Genomic DNA, 18,900 nt, shown 5'->3' with positions numbered 1-18,900 from the left:
TGATATAATTTTACGAGTTAAAAATGATACCTGTATCATTTTTTTAGATGATGTCATTTTGTTAATGAAAAAGGTACATGTGTCATTTTTTTTATCCGTTGCTTTCGATTTTAAGATGATCTAATTTTGATTTCAAAACTATCGACAATGGATTGCTTCCCTCTTAAAATTTTAATGACATAAATAAGAGAAATACTTTTTTAAAATTTTACTTTCCATTCTTTCAAATAGACTAAGCATATCTACAGTCAATGAACAGTCAGCTCAAATGATACTTGAAAATTACGAGGATTATGCTAGTCATGCAAGGTTAGCTTTCCTCTATTTCATCCGCAGAGTCTTAGCTCCCGAGCAAGCTTACAACCGGTCGGGTGAGTAGAGAGACTGAGTGAGTTGGCCGAGCGAAGCAGCCAAGTGGTCGATTGGGTAGAGCAGCAGAGCGACCAATCGAGCGAAAGGACGAGCGACCGAGTGAGCACGCTTCCGAGTGATCGGGCGGGCGAACAACTAAACAAAGCGACCTGTCTAGAGCTGAGCAAACTGAGGCTTGTGCTAGTAATCACAACAAACTGAGTGGTACCCGAACTATCACGCAAGTCGTACCCGCACACAAGTCAACATGATTCAATACAATCCAAATCCTCAATTTGCACCCTCTTGCGCACCCACATATAAGAGAGAGAGCATCTCCCTATGCATTTGTTTATATCCTTAATATATGTGAATCAATATAAATCAACCAATTTACCTTGAAGCTCTTAATGTGGGACTAAAATCTCATTCACAATAGAACTTCATATCTCCTCTACATCTTCTCCATTCACAAATCTCCAACAAATAATATATACAAATTTATTTGTCTTTCTACAACATCATGGATAAAAGTGCAAACAAATTTGTTTCTGCGTTGAATCTCGGAAGCTACTGTAATCTTATTGAAGAAATTCAGTGCTAGTGGATCCCAACTCCAAAGCAACCGATCTGTTTATTTGCACCACGTTGAAATATTTTTGAATTCCTTCCTTCTCATTTAAGTTAGAATAATAACCTTTGACCGCACCAGAAGATCAGAAACCAAGAAGCTTCCTGCAGAGTTGTCATGGAAAATTTGTTCCATTCAACTTTGGAGAACCAAATAAGATTCTGTGACACAGTTCGAGACGGTGGTGGTTTTGCTGCTTTGTTAAGAAAGAAGAAAATTCTATTAAGACAGTTTGAACAGTGTGTGGTGGCATCTGTATATGTTTTTCTTCTGTAGCTGTTTTGAAAGCTGCATCCATAGTTCAACGGATTGACATCGTATTCTACTAGCTTTTGAAATTAATTTATAACCGGTATAAAATACTCATTGGGGGTCTAATATTTCCATGTGAAGGATGATTACACTAAGATAAAATATCCTTCATAATTTATTTATTTATATTTTACTATGAAATCGACCATATTAAACCGGTTGATATGAACGATATAGCTCCGTTACAAAACTGATTCCTGCACTCCACTTTCTACTTCATGGCAGGGGAATTGAAGTCCACCAAACAAGTGGGGGGCTGAGTTGAATGGATAGGCCACATTATTCTTTGATCCGAGGCGGCAGATTTGGAGCCAGAAAATCCGCATGCACTTCTTTCCCATATAAAAATTATCATATAGCTATTATAATATGTAAAAAATTATCATGTAGTTATTACAAGATGTAAAAGTTATCCAATAACTATTACAATACGTAGAAATTACATAATAACTAACATATTTATAGTGAGTTTAAGATTAAAGAGTTATACTATGTAAAAACTATCAAATAGCCGTTATAATATGTAAAATTTATTGAGTAGTTATTACAATATATTTAAGGTGAACTTATGATATAGGATTTATGATTTAGAATTTAGGATCTCTAATTATTGTTATATCAAAATATTATTTATCAATTTGATCAATATTATTTAAATTTCATTAAAATCATTTTAAAAAAATTGTTATGGAATTACTACAATCTTAAATCTCAATTTCATCCTAAACATAGTGTAAAACTATTATATAGATGTTACAATCTTACATCTTAAATTTATCCTAAACATATTATAATAATTATTAGATATCTCATACGTATTATAATAGTTATTTAGTAGTTTTTATATGGTATAAATTTTGAGTCCTAAACACATGTAACAGCTACTAATACATGTTATAATATTTTTTTAATAGCTCGTACTTAATATTTCTTTTAATTTGGGACTTGGACTCCTTTTGATTGTTTTTACCGATTATTTGAACTAAAATGTACAATGCATAGATTTTATTAAAAAAATTATATGATTTGATTTGATTCGACTTGACGAAGAACGCTAAAATCATAAAATCATAGCGTGGTTTGAAGAAAATCAAATAGCATAGCGCCATTTGGTAAAATGGCTATAATAATTTAAAGTGATCGAGATTAGAAATTGACTGATTTAGCGCACGTGGAGGGCGTCGGTAAGCATTTGCATCTCACCGCAACTGTCCCACACGTGGCTCTTCCTTGTCCTCGTCACCGTATCGTTCGCGCCCCGAACACGTGGCTGAGAAACAACGGTCCTTTCTATTTTACGTCGAATGACGATTATACCCGTAAGGCACGACAAAATATGAGGGCAATTTCGTTATTCCGAGAGAAGCCTTCAGATATTTTGCGTCCGAAGTCGGTCCTGGCCACGACGCCCTCGAAGGAACTTGTGGCGGACAGGGAGACCTCGATGGGTCCCGGAGTGGGTGAACCGCCGGGTGTTCTATGGGCGCATCAAAGCATATTAATCGATATCTCATTTTATTTTTTAAATCGTTTTTATGGCTGATATTTATACGATATACTCTTCACCTTCACCAACAAGAATGATTAAAGAATTTAAGACTGGTTCTTAGTCTAAATAAACGTTAAACAAATTGAGAAAATGTGGTAGAAAAAAAGGCCAGCCATGAATTAAAGAAGAAGAAGAAGAATTGAAACAGTTCGAGCGAGACGAGGTATGTGGACAAGGATGGCTCTACGACCGCCATATAATCTTATTAGACTCCTCCCTTTTCTGCGTCGTTTATATAATATTCGAGGTCCGTCGATGGAATGCAAGCTTTCTTTCCGAATTCTTGATCCCTAATTCCGATCGAAGGCGTTCCCTAGAGGCTAGAGCCTCTTCTCTCATATGGGTAAAAATCACAACTTTTTGGGGGGATGTTTGGAGATGAAGCAGAGGCCGGCGTGCGAGCTCTGCAGCGGCGAGGCGGCGGTTTACTGCGAGGCGGACGCGGCCTTCCTATGCTGGGCGTGCGACGCGTCGGTTCACGGGGCCAACTTCCTGGTCGCTCGCCACCTCCGCCGGGTGGCCTGCGCGAGCTGCGACGCGCTTGGCCCGGCCCTCTGCGTCTCCGGCCGCGTGCGCCGCATCTGCAATTCGTGCTCCCCCGATGATCGGGACCACTCCGATGCGTCCTCGTCCTGCCTCTCGACCTCCGAGTCGGCCGCCGCAGCGCCGCCGCCCCGGCGAGTGGCGACGGCCGCGAAGAGGCAGCTTGGTGAGGCAGAGGCGATCCTGCTCGGGTGGAGTCGGAGGATGGGGTTGCGGGGCGGCCGGCGGTGCGCCGAAGTGGGGGCGCGAGTTGTCGCCGCGTGCGGCAGGACCGCCGCAGCCCAGCCGCTGCGGGTGGTGCTTGCGGCCGCGCTGTGGTCCTCCATCAAGAGCTTCCAGGTTGAGGCGGCAGATGTGGAGTCGAGGGGCGGTGCGGCGGCACTTCGACGGCTGGAGGCGTGCTCCGGCGTTCCCGCGAGGCTGATTCTCGCCGCCGAGTCGCGGATCGCGCGCAGGGTCCGAGTCGCGGACGCGGCGGAGGGCTGGGCCGAGTGCCCGTAGAGCGATTCTAGCCACATGTTTCGAACATTTTTATAATTTAATCCTCTATTTCTTTTTTTATTCGCATGCCAGACTTGTGGTGGGTTTTTACCAGAGAAATGTATTGATTTGTGCAGTTCATCTTTTTGTGGTTAAGCTCTAATATACAAAAGAAATGGCTGTGAATTCGAACAAGAACATGTATTTATATATTTATCCTATTTGTTTGATTGAGACCAGATAATTAAAAATAATAATAATAATAATAAATATCTTAATTGCGTGGTCAAAAAAGTTACATTTTATTTTTAAATTAACAAACGGCGATAAACAATTGCAATTTTGTCCACAATTTTATGTCAGATCAAACTAGGCTCATCCGTTCAATAATACTCAAAACGACAGGTTTATAAACTATTTGTGCCAAAATATTGTAAATTATCCGATGAATCTAATCTCCAACTAAATTGTCAAGATCTATCTTGAATTAACATTATGATTCTTCGATAATTAAAAGTTTATGATAGAGTAAAAAAATAAAAAAAAAATATAAAGAGGATTCTATAAAAGAAATATGTTAGCATAATATATAATTTACTGGATACATATAAGACATATAAATAATTAAATGCTAAATTAGAATTTTTATAGAAAATACTTGAAATGAAATATTTTAGATTTAGTAGAGTAAAGATAGAATATATGAAATTTAAGTTTAGTAATATTAGACATAATAAGATAATTGTTAAGACAGAAGATGACGAGTAATCTGGAACTGAGAGCTTTAAGTATTTATGATCATTTTTTTATAAAATGATGAAGAAATTGAGAAAGATATCTTACATAGAATACAAGTAGGATGATTGAAATGAAGGAAAGTGTCGAGTGTTTTATATGATAGTAAAATACCTTTAGAACTTCAAGGGAAGTTCTATAAAATGACAATTAAACTTGGTATGTTTTATGCCACTGAATGCTGGATATGACTTGAGCACATAAGCAGAAGAAGAGAGTTACACAGATGAAGATATTAAAGTAAATGTGTGGACATAAAAGAATGAACAAAATAAAAAATAGATGCATTAGAGAGAAAGTCAAAGTGTCATCTATCGAGGGAAAACTATACAAACATGTATGATGCGGCAGTCCGTAGAGGGTGCCACGTGACATAACGTGTTGGTGTGGGAAACATCAAATGATCAAACCTGAGTTTTGATATGGAAAATGGTTAAAATTTAAGGTTATTTGTTGTTTAACAAGTTTGAATGAGATTGCAGGAAAGTCCTAAGGGTTCTTAGGCAAAAGCCCTAACTGCGGTTAGGCAGGTGGAAAACCCTAGGGGGTGGTAACCCTAGGTCTTAGGGGGTGGTAACCCTAGGTGGAAAGTCTTAGTGGGTCAAGTACTTCAGGCAAAATCCTAGAGTCGGGAACTCTAGGTTGAAATCCTAGTGTCGCGAATCGGGTGGAAGTCTGGACGGGTTGTGGAGCGAACGTTCAACATGAAGACCGGAAGCTTCGAACGCTGAGCAAAAGTCCAGTTGGTTTAGAGGATCAATCTGACAACATGTAACTTCTCCTGAGAGGAGTAGGTGAGGACGCGCTCCCTGAAGAGGGAATAGTAGGCATTAGTTCGACCTAGAATTTTCGAGAAACTCGAAGTCAGAACCGGACAGTTCGATGATTGTCAAATAATTATATTATTTGTATTTTATTGTGCTAACTTGGTTTTGCAATGTATACTTTGTTTGTGGACTAATATACCTTGTAGGATTGAAGTTGCCCAAGGGAAGTCTCGGATGAACAGTACCCGAGGTGCCCTCCATGGAGCTTGGAGGCGCCTTGGGTGCCTTGGATGAAAGCCTCGCAGCAAGGAGCGAAGGTGCCTTCCAAGGAGATGAGAGGCGCCTTGAACGCTGGATAGAAGGCGCCCTCTATGGAGCTTGGAGGCGCTTTCGGGTGGATAAGCAGTGCAAGCATCGGAGCTTATCACCGCGGAAAAGGGGATAAAACTTGGCTGGAAGTGCCTCCTATGGAGGTTAGAGGCGCCTTCAATGGGCTATTTAAGCATGGTTCGAGCAGAGGCAAAAACATACTTGATTTCAGTAATCTTTCTACTGCGCACTGCTCAAAGGACGATCCGACAAAGCTGTAACTCGACTCCGACAACCAGAAGCATTCAATTCTCTTTTCTTACTTGTCGGTATACTTTTATTTATTGCATTTAAAGTGTACTTTGATTTGTAAATTTCTGAAGCAATAGTGATTGCTCATCGAAAGCACTCTTACGCGCGGACCTTGGAGTAGGAGTCGCCACAGGCTCCAAACCAAGTAAAATCTTGGTGTTTGTGTATTGTTTTTATTATTCCACTGTGTATCTCTGATCGATTATCTCAAAATGAAAGTGAAAGTCATGAGTGTTATTCACCCCACCCTCTAGCGCTTTACGATCTTACAATTGGTATCAGAGCAGGGTCGCTTCGAATCGATGAAACCACCATTCAAGTAATTTTTTTTTCGTGGTATTTTTTTTTATTTTTAGAGTCAATCAGAATTGATAAAATTGCCACCTTCCGATCTGTTTTATCGATCGAGTTCTTTCGTTTCTCGAAGTCGGTGCAAAAACCACTTGAGTTTTTATTATATTCTCTTGTTTCCACACTACTAATCCAAGACCAAGTCTTGGAATTTTTGTTGTCTTTTTATTGTGTGCGAGATTTCTTCTTAAATGACCCACCAAGAAGCGTATAGCACTACACGCCCTCCCCTCTTCTCTGGCGAGGATTTTGGCTATTGGAAGAGCCGAATGGAGTACCAACTCAAGACGCAAGTCGAGATATGGATAATCATCCAAACGAGTCTCGAACTTCCACTCGACGGTGCTGGAAAGCTAGTGTCATGCCAGAACTGGGACACAACCTTGATGAAGAAAATTGAGACTGACGCCAAAGCAACATGCACACTACAATGCGGCCTGACAAAAGAAGAGCTGAACTGAGTCAGCTCATTCTCAAGTGCAAAAGAATTATGGGAAAAGTTGATCGAGCTGCACGAGGGCACTTCCGACACAAAGGTAAGCAAATGAGACTTAATTCTGAATAAATCATATAATATAAAAATGCAGGAGGGAGAGTCAGCGAACCAACTTCATGCTCGCATACAAGATCTACTGAACGAACTCCATACGATCAGATAGAGGGTTGAAAATCGTGACATCATTAGGTATGCATTAAATGCATTTTCAAGGAACACCTTGTGCGCAACCATGGTAGATGCTTACAAAGTGTCTAAGGATTTGTCATTATTCAAATTAGACGAATTATTTTCTGAATTTGAGCTTCATGAACAAACTAATACTACTCCAGTTGAGAAAGGTATTACCTTGATTACAAGAACGAGCAGAACACGGCAATCAAAAGCAAAGCGCAGAACTAAACCAGAGTCCGAAGAAGAACCAGACTCAGAAGACGACGACGACAAGATAGCAACCGAATTCGTCAACCTTATACGAAAGCTCTACAAAAAGAATAAAGGGTTTACTAAGAAAGACATCAAGAAAGTGATTCAGTCTAAGACGGTGCAATCAAGTCCAAAAGTGAAGTTCGAAGTAACCTGCTACGGTTGCAACAAGAAGGGACACATCAAAGGCAACTGCCTGAATCAAAAGGAAACGAAGAAGAAAAGGAAGAAGAAAGTACTGCAAACGACATGAGATAATTCAATTAATTATCTCATGCGTAAGTTAGCCAAATCCAATCTCTGATTCAAGCCACTCCAAAAGGAGGTAACAATCCTTAAGGAGGAGATTAACACTCCAAAAGGAGGTAACAACCCTTAAGGAGGAGATTAACCTAAGGGACGAATCTGGCCAAGTGGGAATCCCAACCTCTGTAGGTTTTCTATGTACCCAATCATCTTGAGCACATATGGTCCTACGAGAGTCCCATCTTACATCTTGCACTGAAACAGTGCCTTGGAGATCTCGAATCTCTCATGCCTCGCTTGTCCTTGATATAGTTGACGAAGATGTTCAACCATATCATAAGCACCCATCAACTCGTGTTGCTTCTGAAGCTCAGAGTTCATGGTTGCGAACATGAGGCATGACACATCTAATGCATCGTCTTGATGCTTCTTATAAGCATCTCGGTCAGCTCGCGTGGCAGTGGCAGGAGGTGCCTCGGGAATGGGTTGCTCCAGGACGTACAGTTTTCGTTCTTGTGTGAGAACGATTCTCAGATTCCTGTACCAGTCCAGGAAATTAACTCCATTGAGCTTGTCCTTATCAAGGACAGAACACAGAGAGAAGGTGTTCGTGTTTGTCGACATAGCAATCTACAATAGAAAAATACAGAAAATAAATATCATATTCCACTAATCATTTAATTAGGCCTTTAATTAAATAATGCTCCCATTGAATTATAGAGCTTTTGTAGAATCAAGTCATGGATGTGGTCAAACCACACTACAAGATTCTTACCAATTCGCTATAATTTTTGTGGGACAAGATCCACATCATACTATGACTTGAGTTAGCTTTGGCTAAAACGCCCAAGACTTAGTATGATCGGTAGATAACGAATTATCAATTATATCTCTATGCAACTCTTGTTTATAGGATCAAAATCCTCATTTATAAGAAACCTTGAGTTAGCTTTGGCTAAATCGCCCAAGATTTAGTATAAATGTGATTTGTGTCCTATCATCCAATCGTTGGAAAATGCCTATAGTTATACCCAATCCAATTGAGTTAACTAGTTATACTCAATCTAATTGAGTTTGTACTCACCCAAGCCTTGATAGGCAGGACCAAGATTGTCCCTCCGCACCCTACTAAGATAATATGCGTTGCTCTGCTTTGGCAGATTCAACAACAACAAATGATCGAGGTAGTGATGGGTATCAAGACTTGGTAGGCATATCGAGTTGACTTGATTAAGATCTAATTTAATCATGGATTCATATCTTATACGCATCAAGGCATTAATTATCCTACTCTAGCATGCATCACATACACACAAGTAATGAATAATTAAATTTTGATTAGGTCATGGCCCTACTACGATCTTCTCAAGCCAATGAGAAGATCAGACGGTCAACCTAGGGTCAACAACTACTCTAAGCTCCTCCCTTTGACCACCATGTGTTGCTCACACCCTCCTTGTCGTTCCTTCTAGAGTGGACCTTCCACCGCTCCATTTTGTACATTACAAATATGAAAATCGAGTTACATTCAAGTCTAAACTCTATTTACAATAGGAAATAAAAGGAGAGGTACGACGCGTAGGTCGCATATAATATATACAGCACACACAACACACAAAAATGGCACGCAGACCATATTATGAATTACAACACATTTTGTCCAATCAAATTGGGGTTTTTGAGCCATGACCATCACAAAATCATACATAATTCTAAATCATGTATTATATATAAATTTCTATAATTTTACTACTGTTTTTACGATTTTATGAGTCACAACTTCCCGACGGTCCCGTTTAGCGATTTTCGGGCGCCATCGCGGGACAATGCCCCTTGCGGGGTTAGGGCAGCACCCCTTCTCGTGAAATGAGTATCACGAGTATCCTACTACGATCTAACAGCACCTTAAGCCGCTGCCCCAAAACAATTTGGGTGAGACCTTGCCGTTTCGGAAGGTTTTTCTCGGTAGTCGAAGCCTACAAGTGTCCAAGCACTTGTTGCTTCGCCTCTACGAGAATAATACTCATAAAATACACAAAAATAGTAAACTTATAGAAACTTATAGATCTGATATTTTTCATAAAAATACAAACGAAACATGTACATGCTTCGCACGTGGCTCTGATACCACTGTTGGGACTTTCGGGCCGCAAAAATCACTTTTTGCGTTGCGGAAACCCCGAAGTCTTGCCACGGATCCGTGTGAAGATATAAAAAATTTACATGTACATGTTTCCTATCCTAGATCTACACTAGATCTACAAGAAAGTGAGTATACCTTTGAAGCGAAGCACTTCGCAAATCCCGCTCGTCCAAGGTTCTTCGGATCTCAAGTGTGTTCAAGCGTACACACCTCTAGAAGTATCCAGACGGACAAAAAGGGTGGAGAGAAAAACACTTAGAGTGTGCTAGCACTCTTAAGGTGTTTCGGCCAAGGAGGAGAGGGAGAGTAGAGAAGAAGAAAGGAGGAAGAAGATAGAGTTACACTAAGCACACCCAATGCACTAAAGTGGCCGACCACTTAATGAAGGGGGTTTTATCTCCATGTAATACCAAGAGTCAAGGCTCTTGGTATTCCTCATGAGGTGGCATACCATGAAGTAACATTGATGATGTGACACATCATCACTGGCCGACCCTATGCCAAGTCACAATGACATGGCATTTGGTCAAGTCAAGGTCAAGTCAAACTTGACTCTTCATCTTCCCTCTCAAGTCAAGTCAAACTTAAATTAAATTCTCCCATGGTTGATCAAATCTAACCATTAATTCAAGCCAATTTGATTTAATGAATCTCTATTTATTAAACTAAATTGATTTAATAAGTCATAATCTAAATTAGACTCATTGGACACATGAATCAAATTGAGTCCAACTCAATTAGTTTAATTTGGATTACTCTTGATCCAATTTGGTTTATCACATGAACCTAATCCTCTTGGTTCATCATATGAACATAATCTCCATCTAATTGCCCTTTGTGTGTGACCCTATAGGTTCTTGTAACATTGGTAATGCTCCTAAACTCATTTAGAAGCATAAGTAATGAGCGGTATCTAGCAACACATCATTACTACCCAAGTTACAAGAATGTTGAGATCCAACATCACCTTGTGACTACTAATTGTGACCCTCACAATATATGATAATGTTCTTCTATCCTTGACATCTAGATTGATTAAATTGAGGTATAGACCGTGTCATCCTCTAATCAATCTATATCTTGAACTCCAAGTAGACTCACTCTAAACAAATGAGCTCAATATCTCATATTGACTCATTTGGACATGGTCATGCACTTAGTGGTCTCACTCTATCAAGAATGATGATGTCACTCCCGTCATATAGGGGGGATAGATCCCATTTACATCACTCACATTCCTCCGCATAATTTGTTACATATCCAGTAATCGCCTTTATAGTCCACCCAGTTACGGGTGACGTTTGACGAAGCCAAAGTATGTAACTCCTTATATAGGGAACCATGGTGATTTCAGGTCTAAGAACTGATAGTCATACTAATAGTCACATGAGAAAGTATATGACACTCATATAATGATCCATGATACTTTCTCATGGCGGGTCATTCAGTATACATTCTCCAATGCATACTCATGTGTCAACTTGATATCTCTATATCCATGACTTGTGAGATCAAGTCATCGAGTTGACTGGTCTTAGCCATTTTCATGTCACGTGGCACATCAAATTAATTAAAATTGAAACTCATTAAAATTAATACAAGCGTTGTAGCAACGAGTCCCAAGTCGTATTTTTCTTATCAAGGGTAACTAATAAATGTGTGAGTACTCTAGAATTGATTCACATAGCAAATTGAATTCTTCTTCAATTGAGACTAAAATCAAATAAGGTTTACTCTTCTCTACATATCACTCTCTTCTTTACTTGATCACCTTTCTTCCAACCAAATGAATATCACTTAAGTGAGGATTTTTATGCATCATTGAATCAAATGGTTCAATTCCTATCTTCACAATCCACAATCTCATAACAAGGTACACAATCAAATCTCAAGTTAAGTTTTCTACAATTAAGCTCATTCACAGAAATAGATGAACTCATAAACTCCTTAAACAGAGGTAACAATCAAAACTAAAGTTGATCCATCTTCATTTAAGCAAGATCACAAGTTCAAGAACCAAAATCAGAGCTAAGAATTACTAACTACATTACAAGAGCCTACAACTATCAGCATTAGTAGCAGAATAAACCTAACAGCACTAAGGTCAATATCAATATCAGTATCAGGTCAATAATCTGGGTTTGAAAGCAAGAATTCAGAATAAAAAACATAAAATCTCAACAGAAATTGAAATTGCAAAGGTAAGTATCAGATCTGAAGATCTGAGCAAAGTTTGAACACAATTCAAAGACAAGATAAAGAAAAACAAAACCTAAACATTCCACAAACCAAATCGGAACAAATCTTCTCCACTTTGCCGAAACAAAGGTGCTCTCAGAAACCTCCCCTCAAACACCCAACAAGCAATCTCCAAGCGCTCTACTATCACCAGATAACGTTCATAGCTATTGGAAACCTCCCCTCAAGCTCGCATCTGACTGGTATCACCATCAACCGAAGAAAACAAAGCTTGACTCTGTGAATGCGCAAATCAGATCGATCGGCCAAATCTATCCAATGTAGTTACGGAATGGAATGTGGAAAAGGTAGAGAAACTCCAAGAAACCTCCCTCGAATCTCTGGTGGATGCGGAAATCACTGATCGGAAACCTCCCCGATCGGCAATGTGGCGGTGGACAGAATCAAGGCGCGGCTAAGAAACCTCCCTCGGCTGCTCTCTGATCGCCGGAAGATGAACGCCGGAGCTCGGATATCGTCGTCGGAGAAGAAGGCAAGCTCTCGGATCTGAATTTGGGAATGGGAACTTCGGCGTCGCGGCGGAGAAGAAGAACACTGTAGCTAAAATCGCGAGCCGAGTCCGTCTTCTGCACTGTAGCTTCTCGCTATTTAAACAACTCCCTCTCTGATCGGACGGCTGAGAAACTTCTGAGCTAAATCAACGGTGAAAGTTTGCCCAAAATATGATCTGAAGGTACTGATGTTAATTTAGGGTCTGGATCTACTCTCCTGTAGGTCGGATCGATCAGATCATCTTTGAATGGTCCAGATCCGCCCAGTCTTCAATGAACGGTCCAGATTAATCCGGCTGGGTCAATGGCTGGATGAACTCAGATCTGGATTAAAACTTCTGGATCTTCATAAATGGCTCAGATCTACTCCCCATTAAGTTGGATCGGCCAGATCTTCAACGGATGGTCCAGATCTGTCCTATTCTTGATGAACGGCCCAAAACGACCCAAAGCTTGATCTTCTTGTTTGAACTCCGATTCGAGCCCAATTTCAGGCCAAATAGATCGAAATCCAAGATCCTTTGATGCCTACAAAATAAGAATTAAATATTAGCACCAAATAACACCAAAAATAAGATGATTTACAATTATGCCCAAAAATACACACAATGTACAAAATGTGATGTAACCATGATTTAAACTATGAAATCAACATCAAACCATGCATATATGAATCAAAATAATGCAATGAAAATCATGGTTATCAAATCCCCCACACTTAGTCTTGAACGTCCCGTGAAAGTAAAGAAAACTCAAAATCATCTCCACAAAAATTCCCTAACAATACCTAGAAGATAGTAAAAAGAATTTAACTAAGATCATCTAAAAGTTCACAAACAATCATGAATACAATTCAAACAATAATCAGTAGGTATGGTGGTTTCAATCCAATTGAAAAATTAAACAAGTTGCAAGCTCACAAGGTATTTTCCTATTCTAGCCCTCACACTCAAACGTGCATATAAGTGGAGCTCACTCAATGTCATTCACAACATTTCACTACCATAAGCTTGCTTATTTTCTAATTCTCCACCAGTATAAACATAGCATACATGAATCAAAAGGATTTAATCAACAAGAATTGAAATGGAAGTCAAAAAGAACAATGAAAGTGGATGAAATGGGCAAAAGAAAAGACATTAATGAAGAAAATGAGAAGATGAGAGTATTGGAGGAATATACTTGATGAGTTGACCATTTTGATATAAAAAGAGATGAATACCATTTGTTTTTATCAATTCAAAATACCAAGCTAACCTCCCCTTCAATTTGATGACCAACAAAGAATCTTGATACTCTTTCTTCACCTTTGATACACTCTTTTGATGTGCCATTTTCAAAAAAAAAATTCTGTTTTTCACTGTTTTCTCTTGATGTTTTTCCACTTCATTTCATCACTTGAAAGCTCAAATAATCTCACTTCAACTTGCCAAGAAGAATTCCCTCCCCACACTTAAACTTTGGCCGTCTCGGACAATGAAAAACCACATGTATCCAATGTATTAACACTCTTGAAGCCACCTTTCTCATTCCACAAAATTTCTTTTTCTGTTTCTGCTCTCGAACCAGAAACCAAATTTCCAACATCAACTACAGAAATCAGCAAAACTATATAATATTTCTGCAATTCTACTTGTGTCCATTCTTCATTCTGTAGACCTCTGTTCTGAGGTGTTTTGTAGGTACAAGTTTCCCACAAAAAGGTTTCAGAAATTTGAACAAAGAAATCACTTCTTCATAATAACACCATTTGACTTAGCTATAAATATAGCTACCGGAAGAACATCTTCAACAGCAGAATTGAAGTTACTTACCAGTTTAAGAATTTGCTAAATTTTCCGATCCAATTCTGCAACTCATGTTCCAACAATAAAATCTAAAGAATTAAAACTGCCGGCTGAAAATTTTCTGAAACAGAATTTCAATTTACTTAAAAAAAAAAATTTGATTCAGCATTGGAGTTCCTTATCTTGGCTGAATTTCAAGAACACATCTTAACAGAATTCCACTTGAAATCTCATAGATCAGAAACTTGAACAAAGTAATCAGCTTCAAAGAAATCTTCTAGCCACTGTCTCTCTTTTTTTCTTTTGCAGATTCTGTTCTCAATTTCTGTCTTAATTTGTTTCCAGCAGCACACTGTCTTCAACTACTTCCTTCAAAGAAAACTTCAATCAGATTAAATAAAGTAACCATCTTCCCTGCTCAAATTCTAATTCTGAAGTAACCAGTTCAGTAACCACTGCTGTGCCATACAGATTCTGAAGTGCAGCTTCTGCAAAATTCCAGCTCTTGTAATTTCTGCATTCCTGCATTTCTGCATATCTGCTCACTCAGGATTCATAAACTTTTCTCTCTAATCTAATCTCACTTATCCCATTTCATTTCCTCATCACTTGATATTCATTGTTAAAGAATTGCATTCAAGTTCACTTTATAGCTCTCATCCATTTTAGACTGTACAAACTTCTAAATTTTAAGATTGGTACACTTAATAGCCAACTCTGATGTTACTACTTCCTTAATCAGATTCCAAAAATTGCAGCTCCCTGCTTATGAATGACCTCAAGCTCTGCATAAACGTGGAATCAATATAAGAGTCAAAGGTAAGGCTAGAGAAATAGACCTGAAAACATAAAAGACCATCAGTGTGGAGATCGATACAAAGCTGACACACACAAATAAAAAATCTGCAAAGAACTTGGCACATAGATTTCATATATCTGATAGTTTCAATGAATCTAGATTCAATGAAATTTCAACACTCAACTTAAATTCTTGATAACAGAATTTTATGTTGTCCAACTTTCAATCTTTGATAACAGCACTGAATTCATCTCAGGGATTAACAGATTTGCAGTTTTCAGAATCCATCACTGATCATAATTAGCATCTAGAATTGAGCATATGAATCACAATGCTTAGCATAACAAGATACCACAGCACGCTAATTCTGCCACTTCCAGCTTCTACGGCTCACTGCATCTTTCCAGTAATTTAGAGATACATTACTGCTTCCTGTTACTGATTTGGTTTTTTTTTTCAAGCATACCATTCTGCACTCTGTTAACAACCTTTTCTGCACTTGACTGGCATTAAATCTTAACCTCTTCTCTTGCAATGGCACAAACTTATAGCTCCATTTTGAGCTTTCTCCTGCTGCAAACAGTCCAAAACTTCAGCTATAGATTTAATGTAGTTTCAGTTTTCAGCTCCAGCTCAATTTCTCTGTAAAATATTAGATTTCTTATCTTAAATCCTGTAAACTCTGGAGAAGAAAGATAATCATCTGTCAATACTGAATTAGCAGCTGAGTTTCAAAAATTTATTGAACCAATGGCCTCAAAATCTATTTTCTACAGCAACCTACTGATTTCAGTTCCTGCTCAATTCCAGACTTTGTATCAATCTGTCACGTTTAGTCACACAAAACTCCAATACTTCTTTCATCTTGTCTCTTAAGACTTTTCACAATACATAACCTAAAACTTCCAGGTTTCTACAGTTCCTACTTAATACAATTTCCTTTTCAAATCTGGCACTAAAAGCCCAATTCATTTATGCAAAACCTGCATTTCCTGGTTTCTACTTCTCTGATAGTTTCTGTAATCTCAGCAATCATCCTCTTTAGTTCCCATTTGTTCCATTGTAAAGCTTAAATTATAATCCTTGAATGAGAATTTAGACCAAACATTGAAGCTTTAATCCCAACAGCTCATCTTATTTATATTCCACATCAAAAATAATTTGTCTTCAATTCCTTTTAGATCAGAGAATACAGATTCTATACTTCCTTTAATTCTTCCATTTCTGTTTCTGTTTAACATGAGTTTCAGCTTCAACACTTGGATTTTCAACTTCAACATGACTGAACATTAATCCAAACTCTGAAATCTGATCTTACTGATTTCTCATCATCTTTGTTAGCTCCAGCATTGCCATACACTTGACCACTCTGCTCCAAGTGAATGCCTCTTCTGAACTCTGATTTTATTCTCTATTAGCAAGTATCGTTTGTGTCTTGAACATCTTGGCATGTGTTGTGGCATCTTGAAGATTTGCACCTCCTTGTATCATTTGAACAACTTCTCTAATTTCTTGATTTTTTTAACAGCATTGCATAAGTCTGAATTCCAATTCAGAATTGGAAGTAGATGCCATGGCAGCTAGAATACCATTTGTTTTAACCACTAAATAGAATCTAACCTGAGTTTCACATATGTTTAAAGGCTATTCTTGATTTTCGGCACAAAATGCTATAGAATTCTGCAACATACATCTTCCCAAAACTTCATCTTTGGCTTGAATTTGAATCCCGAACATTAACAAATGAATCCAAACATTCCAAAAACAATATACACTTCCCCCACACTTGAACTTTGTTCTCTTGCAAAATCTAACTCATCAAGAATTCAACCAACACTCTCAATGAAACAATAACAAGCAAAGATAATAAAGAATTCGAATTCTAGATGAGAATGTTTCAAGGAAATTATGGAGAAAGAAATTAGAATTTATGATAGAATAAAAATGACAAATATCCTTTCTTTTCATGGATACATATGCTATTGTGACTTTGAAAAGAAAATAAGCAAGTTCTAGAGTTTAATTTGCTATGAGTGCATGTCACACAAAAGAAATTAATGAAGCATAGGCTTAAAGTGGACCTCACTAGGTATTTTTATATGCAAGCAAACTCAATTAATCAATATAGAATCCACCACCAAATTAACCAATATCATGTGAGAAAAACATCCAATCATGTCACATGACCTAAATTGATGATCAAATTTAAGAAACTCTTACCATCTTAAAAGTATTACTTAGAAAATTCCCATGGAAACTTTTATTCAAAAATGACATGCTATGTAAACAAAACTAAATGCAAAGTGTGGAAGCAAAATGCAAAATGCAAAGTATATAACTAAAGAAATGCATAAAAAGGATTTATTAACAAAGCATGAATTAAAATGCAAAAGAAAATGAAATTAGAACAAACTCCCCTTTCATTCCGGTGGTCGAAGAAGATTTAGCAACAAAATCCACACTGGAAATGGAGTACTTTTGGTTGCAATCAATTTCTTTTTATTGACCATTTTTCCCTTCAAAGCTTTTTCTGGAGGTCTGAGACGGTTCAGTTCAAGCATCCACTCCGGAAGCTTGTATTCTCCTATAACATCAATAAAAGAAAACCCCTTCCATGTACATGTGGGGTAAAAAGAAAATAGGAGAATATTAGTGTGAGTAGAAAATTTAGCAAGGAATGAATCACAACTAATGAAATCAACAAATGGTACCTCTATTGAATTTTCTGATGAATCACAAAAAATACTCACCTTATCATTTTGAACGGTACCGGGAGTGGTGATTGTTACCTCTTCTTCATCAAAATATGGCTCAAGCTCTAGTTCTGGGGAATGCACATCTTCATGTGGTGATCCTTGGGTACTTGGCTCCATAACACAAGTCCCTACACTTTCATCCTCATCTCTTAGTGGTTCTTGGGGTAATGCTTCCAGTAAGCAATCCCCTACACTTAAATCATCTTCAACAATTAAATTTTCACTTCCTGCATTATTCACAACATCTAGAGCAACATCATTAGTAGAATCAAAAATATTTTCAACTACATCATCACAACAATAAAAAGTACTTAAAGAATCAAATGAAGAAGTAGATGCAGTGTCAGGCCTGACAAGATCTCCGCAATCCATCTCTTCACTGACGGTTTGGGTCTGTAATTGATGAATGGATGACGCAATCTGATCTAACTGATTCTGTATATTCTGTATCCTTGAAAATTGCTGCTCTTGATGTTCATTCATTTGTTGCATGATCTCCTTGAGTTTCCATGTTGTTTCATCCATTCGAAGTTCATTTTGTTGAAAAGATTGTGGCATAAAATTTGTTGAAACTTCTTGGAACCCATATGAACTCTGGTAGGTAGAATATGGCTCAATAAATGGTCCTTGTGCACTTTCATACCTGAAACATGAATTATCCACCCAATTAGCATTAAAACCATTTGTAAATAAATCATACCTATTTTGTTGATCCATTATTGGGTAAATTTGATACTCAGGTTGAAAGCACTGATATCTCTCCATTCCACCTCCAAAATTCTGAAAATATGGATCCATGCTAAAGAAATCTCCTGTTCTTCACTACAACACTAGAAATCAATGTTAGAAGGCACTTAAAATTTCAAGAACAAACCAACATGAAGATACAAAAAGAATAGACAATCAAATCAATCAAGAAAGATGCTAACAAATAAAATCACTCAATGATCAATCTAAAATAAACACACATTGCTAGTTATGTTCCCCGGCAACGGCGCCAAAATTTGGTGTTAGCCATTTTCATGTCACGTGGCACATCAAATTAATTAAAATTGAAACTCATTAAAATTAATACAAGCGTTGTAGCAACGAGTCCC

General features: G+C 38.1%; 1 protein-coding gene across 1 annotated transcript; it reads left to right on the top strand.

The window, feature by feature from the left end:
- The first annotated feature begins 2,811 nt into the window (after positions 1 to 2,811).
- On the top strand, positions 2,812 to 4,007 carry LOC121977403 (B-box zinc finger protein 32-like). Its single transcript, XM_042529982.1, has one exon. The coding sequence runs from the start codon at positions 3,183 to 3,185 to the stop codon at positions 3,885 to 3,887; it is 705 nt and encodes a 234-aa protein (XP_042385916.1). The 5' UTR covers positions 2,812 to 3,182; the 3' UTR covers positions 3,888 to 4,007.
- The last annotated feature ends 14,893 nt before the right edge of the window (positions 4,008 to 18,900 follow it).

The sequence above is a fragment of the Zingiber officinale genome, chromosome 4B (genome assembly GCF_018446385.1).
Source record: "Zingiber officinale cultivar Zhangliang chromosome 4B, Zo_v1.1, whole genome shotgun sequence".
Classification (NCBI taxonomy): domain Eukaryota; kingdom Viridiplantae; phylum Streptophyta; class Magnoliopsida; order Zingiberales; family Zingiberaceae; genus Zingiber; species Zingiber officinale.
Note: the sequence above shows the minus strand (reverse complement) of the source record. Positions and strands in the feature narration are given on the sequence as shown.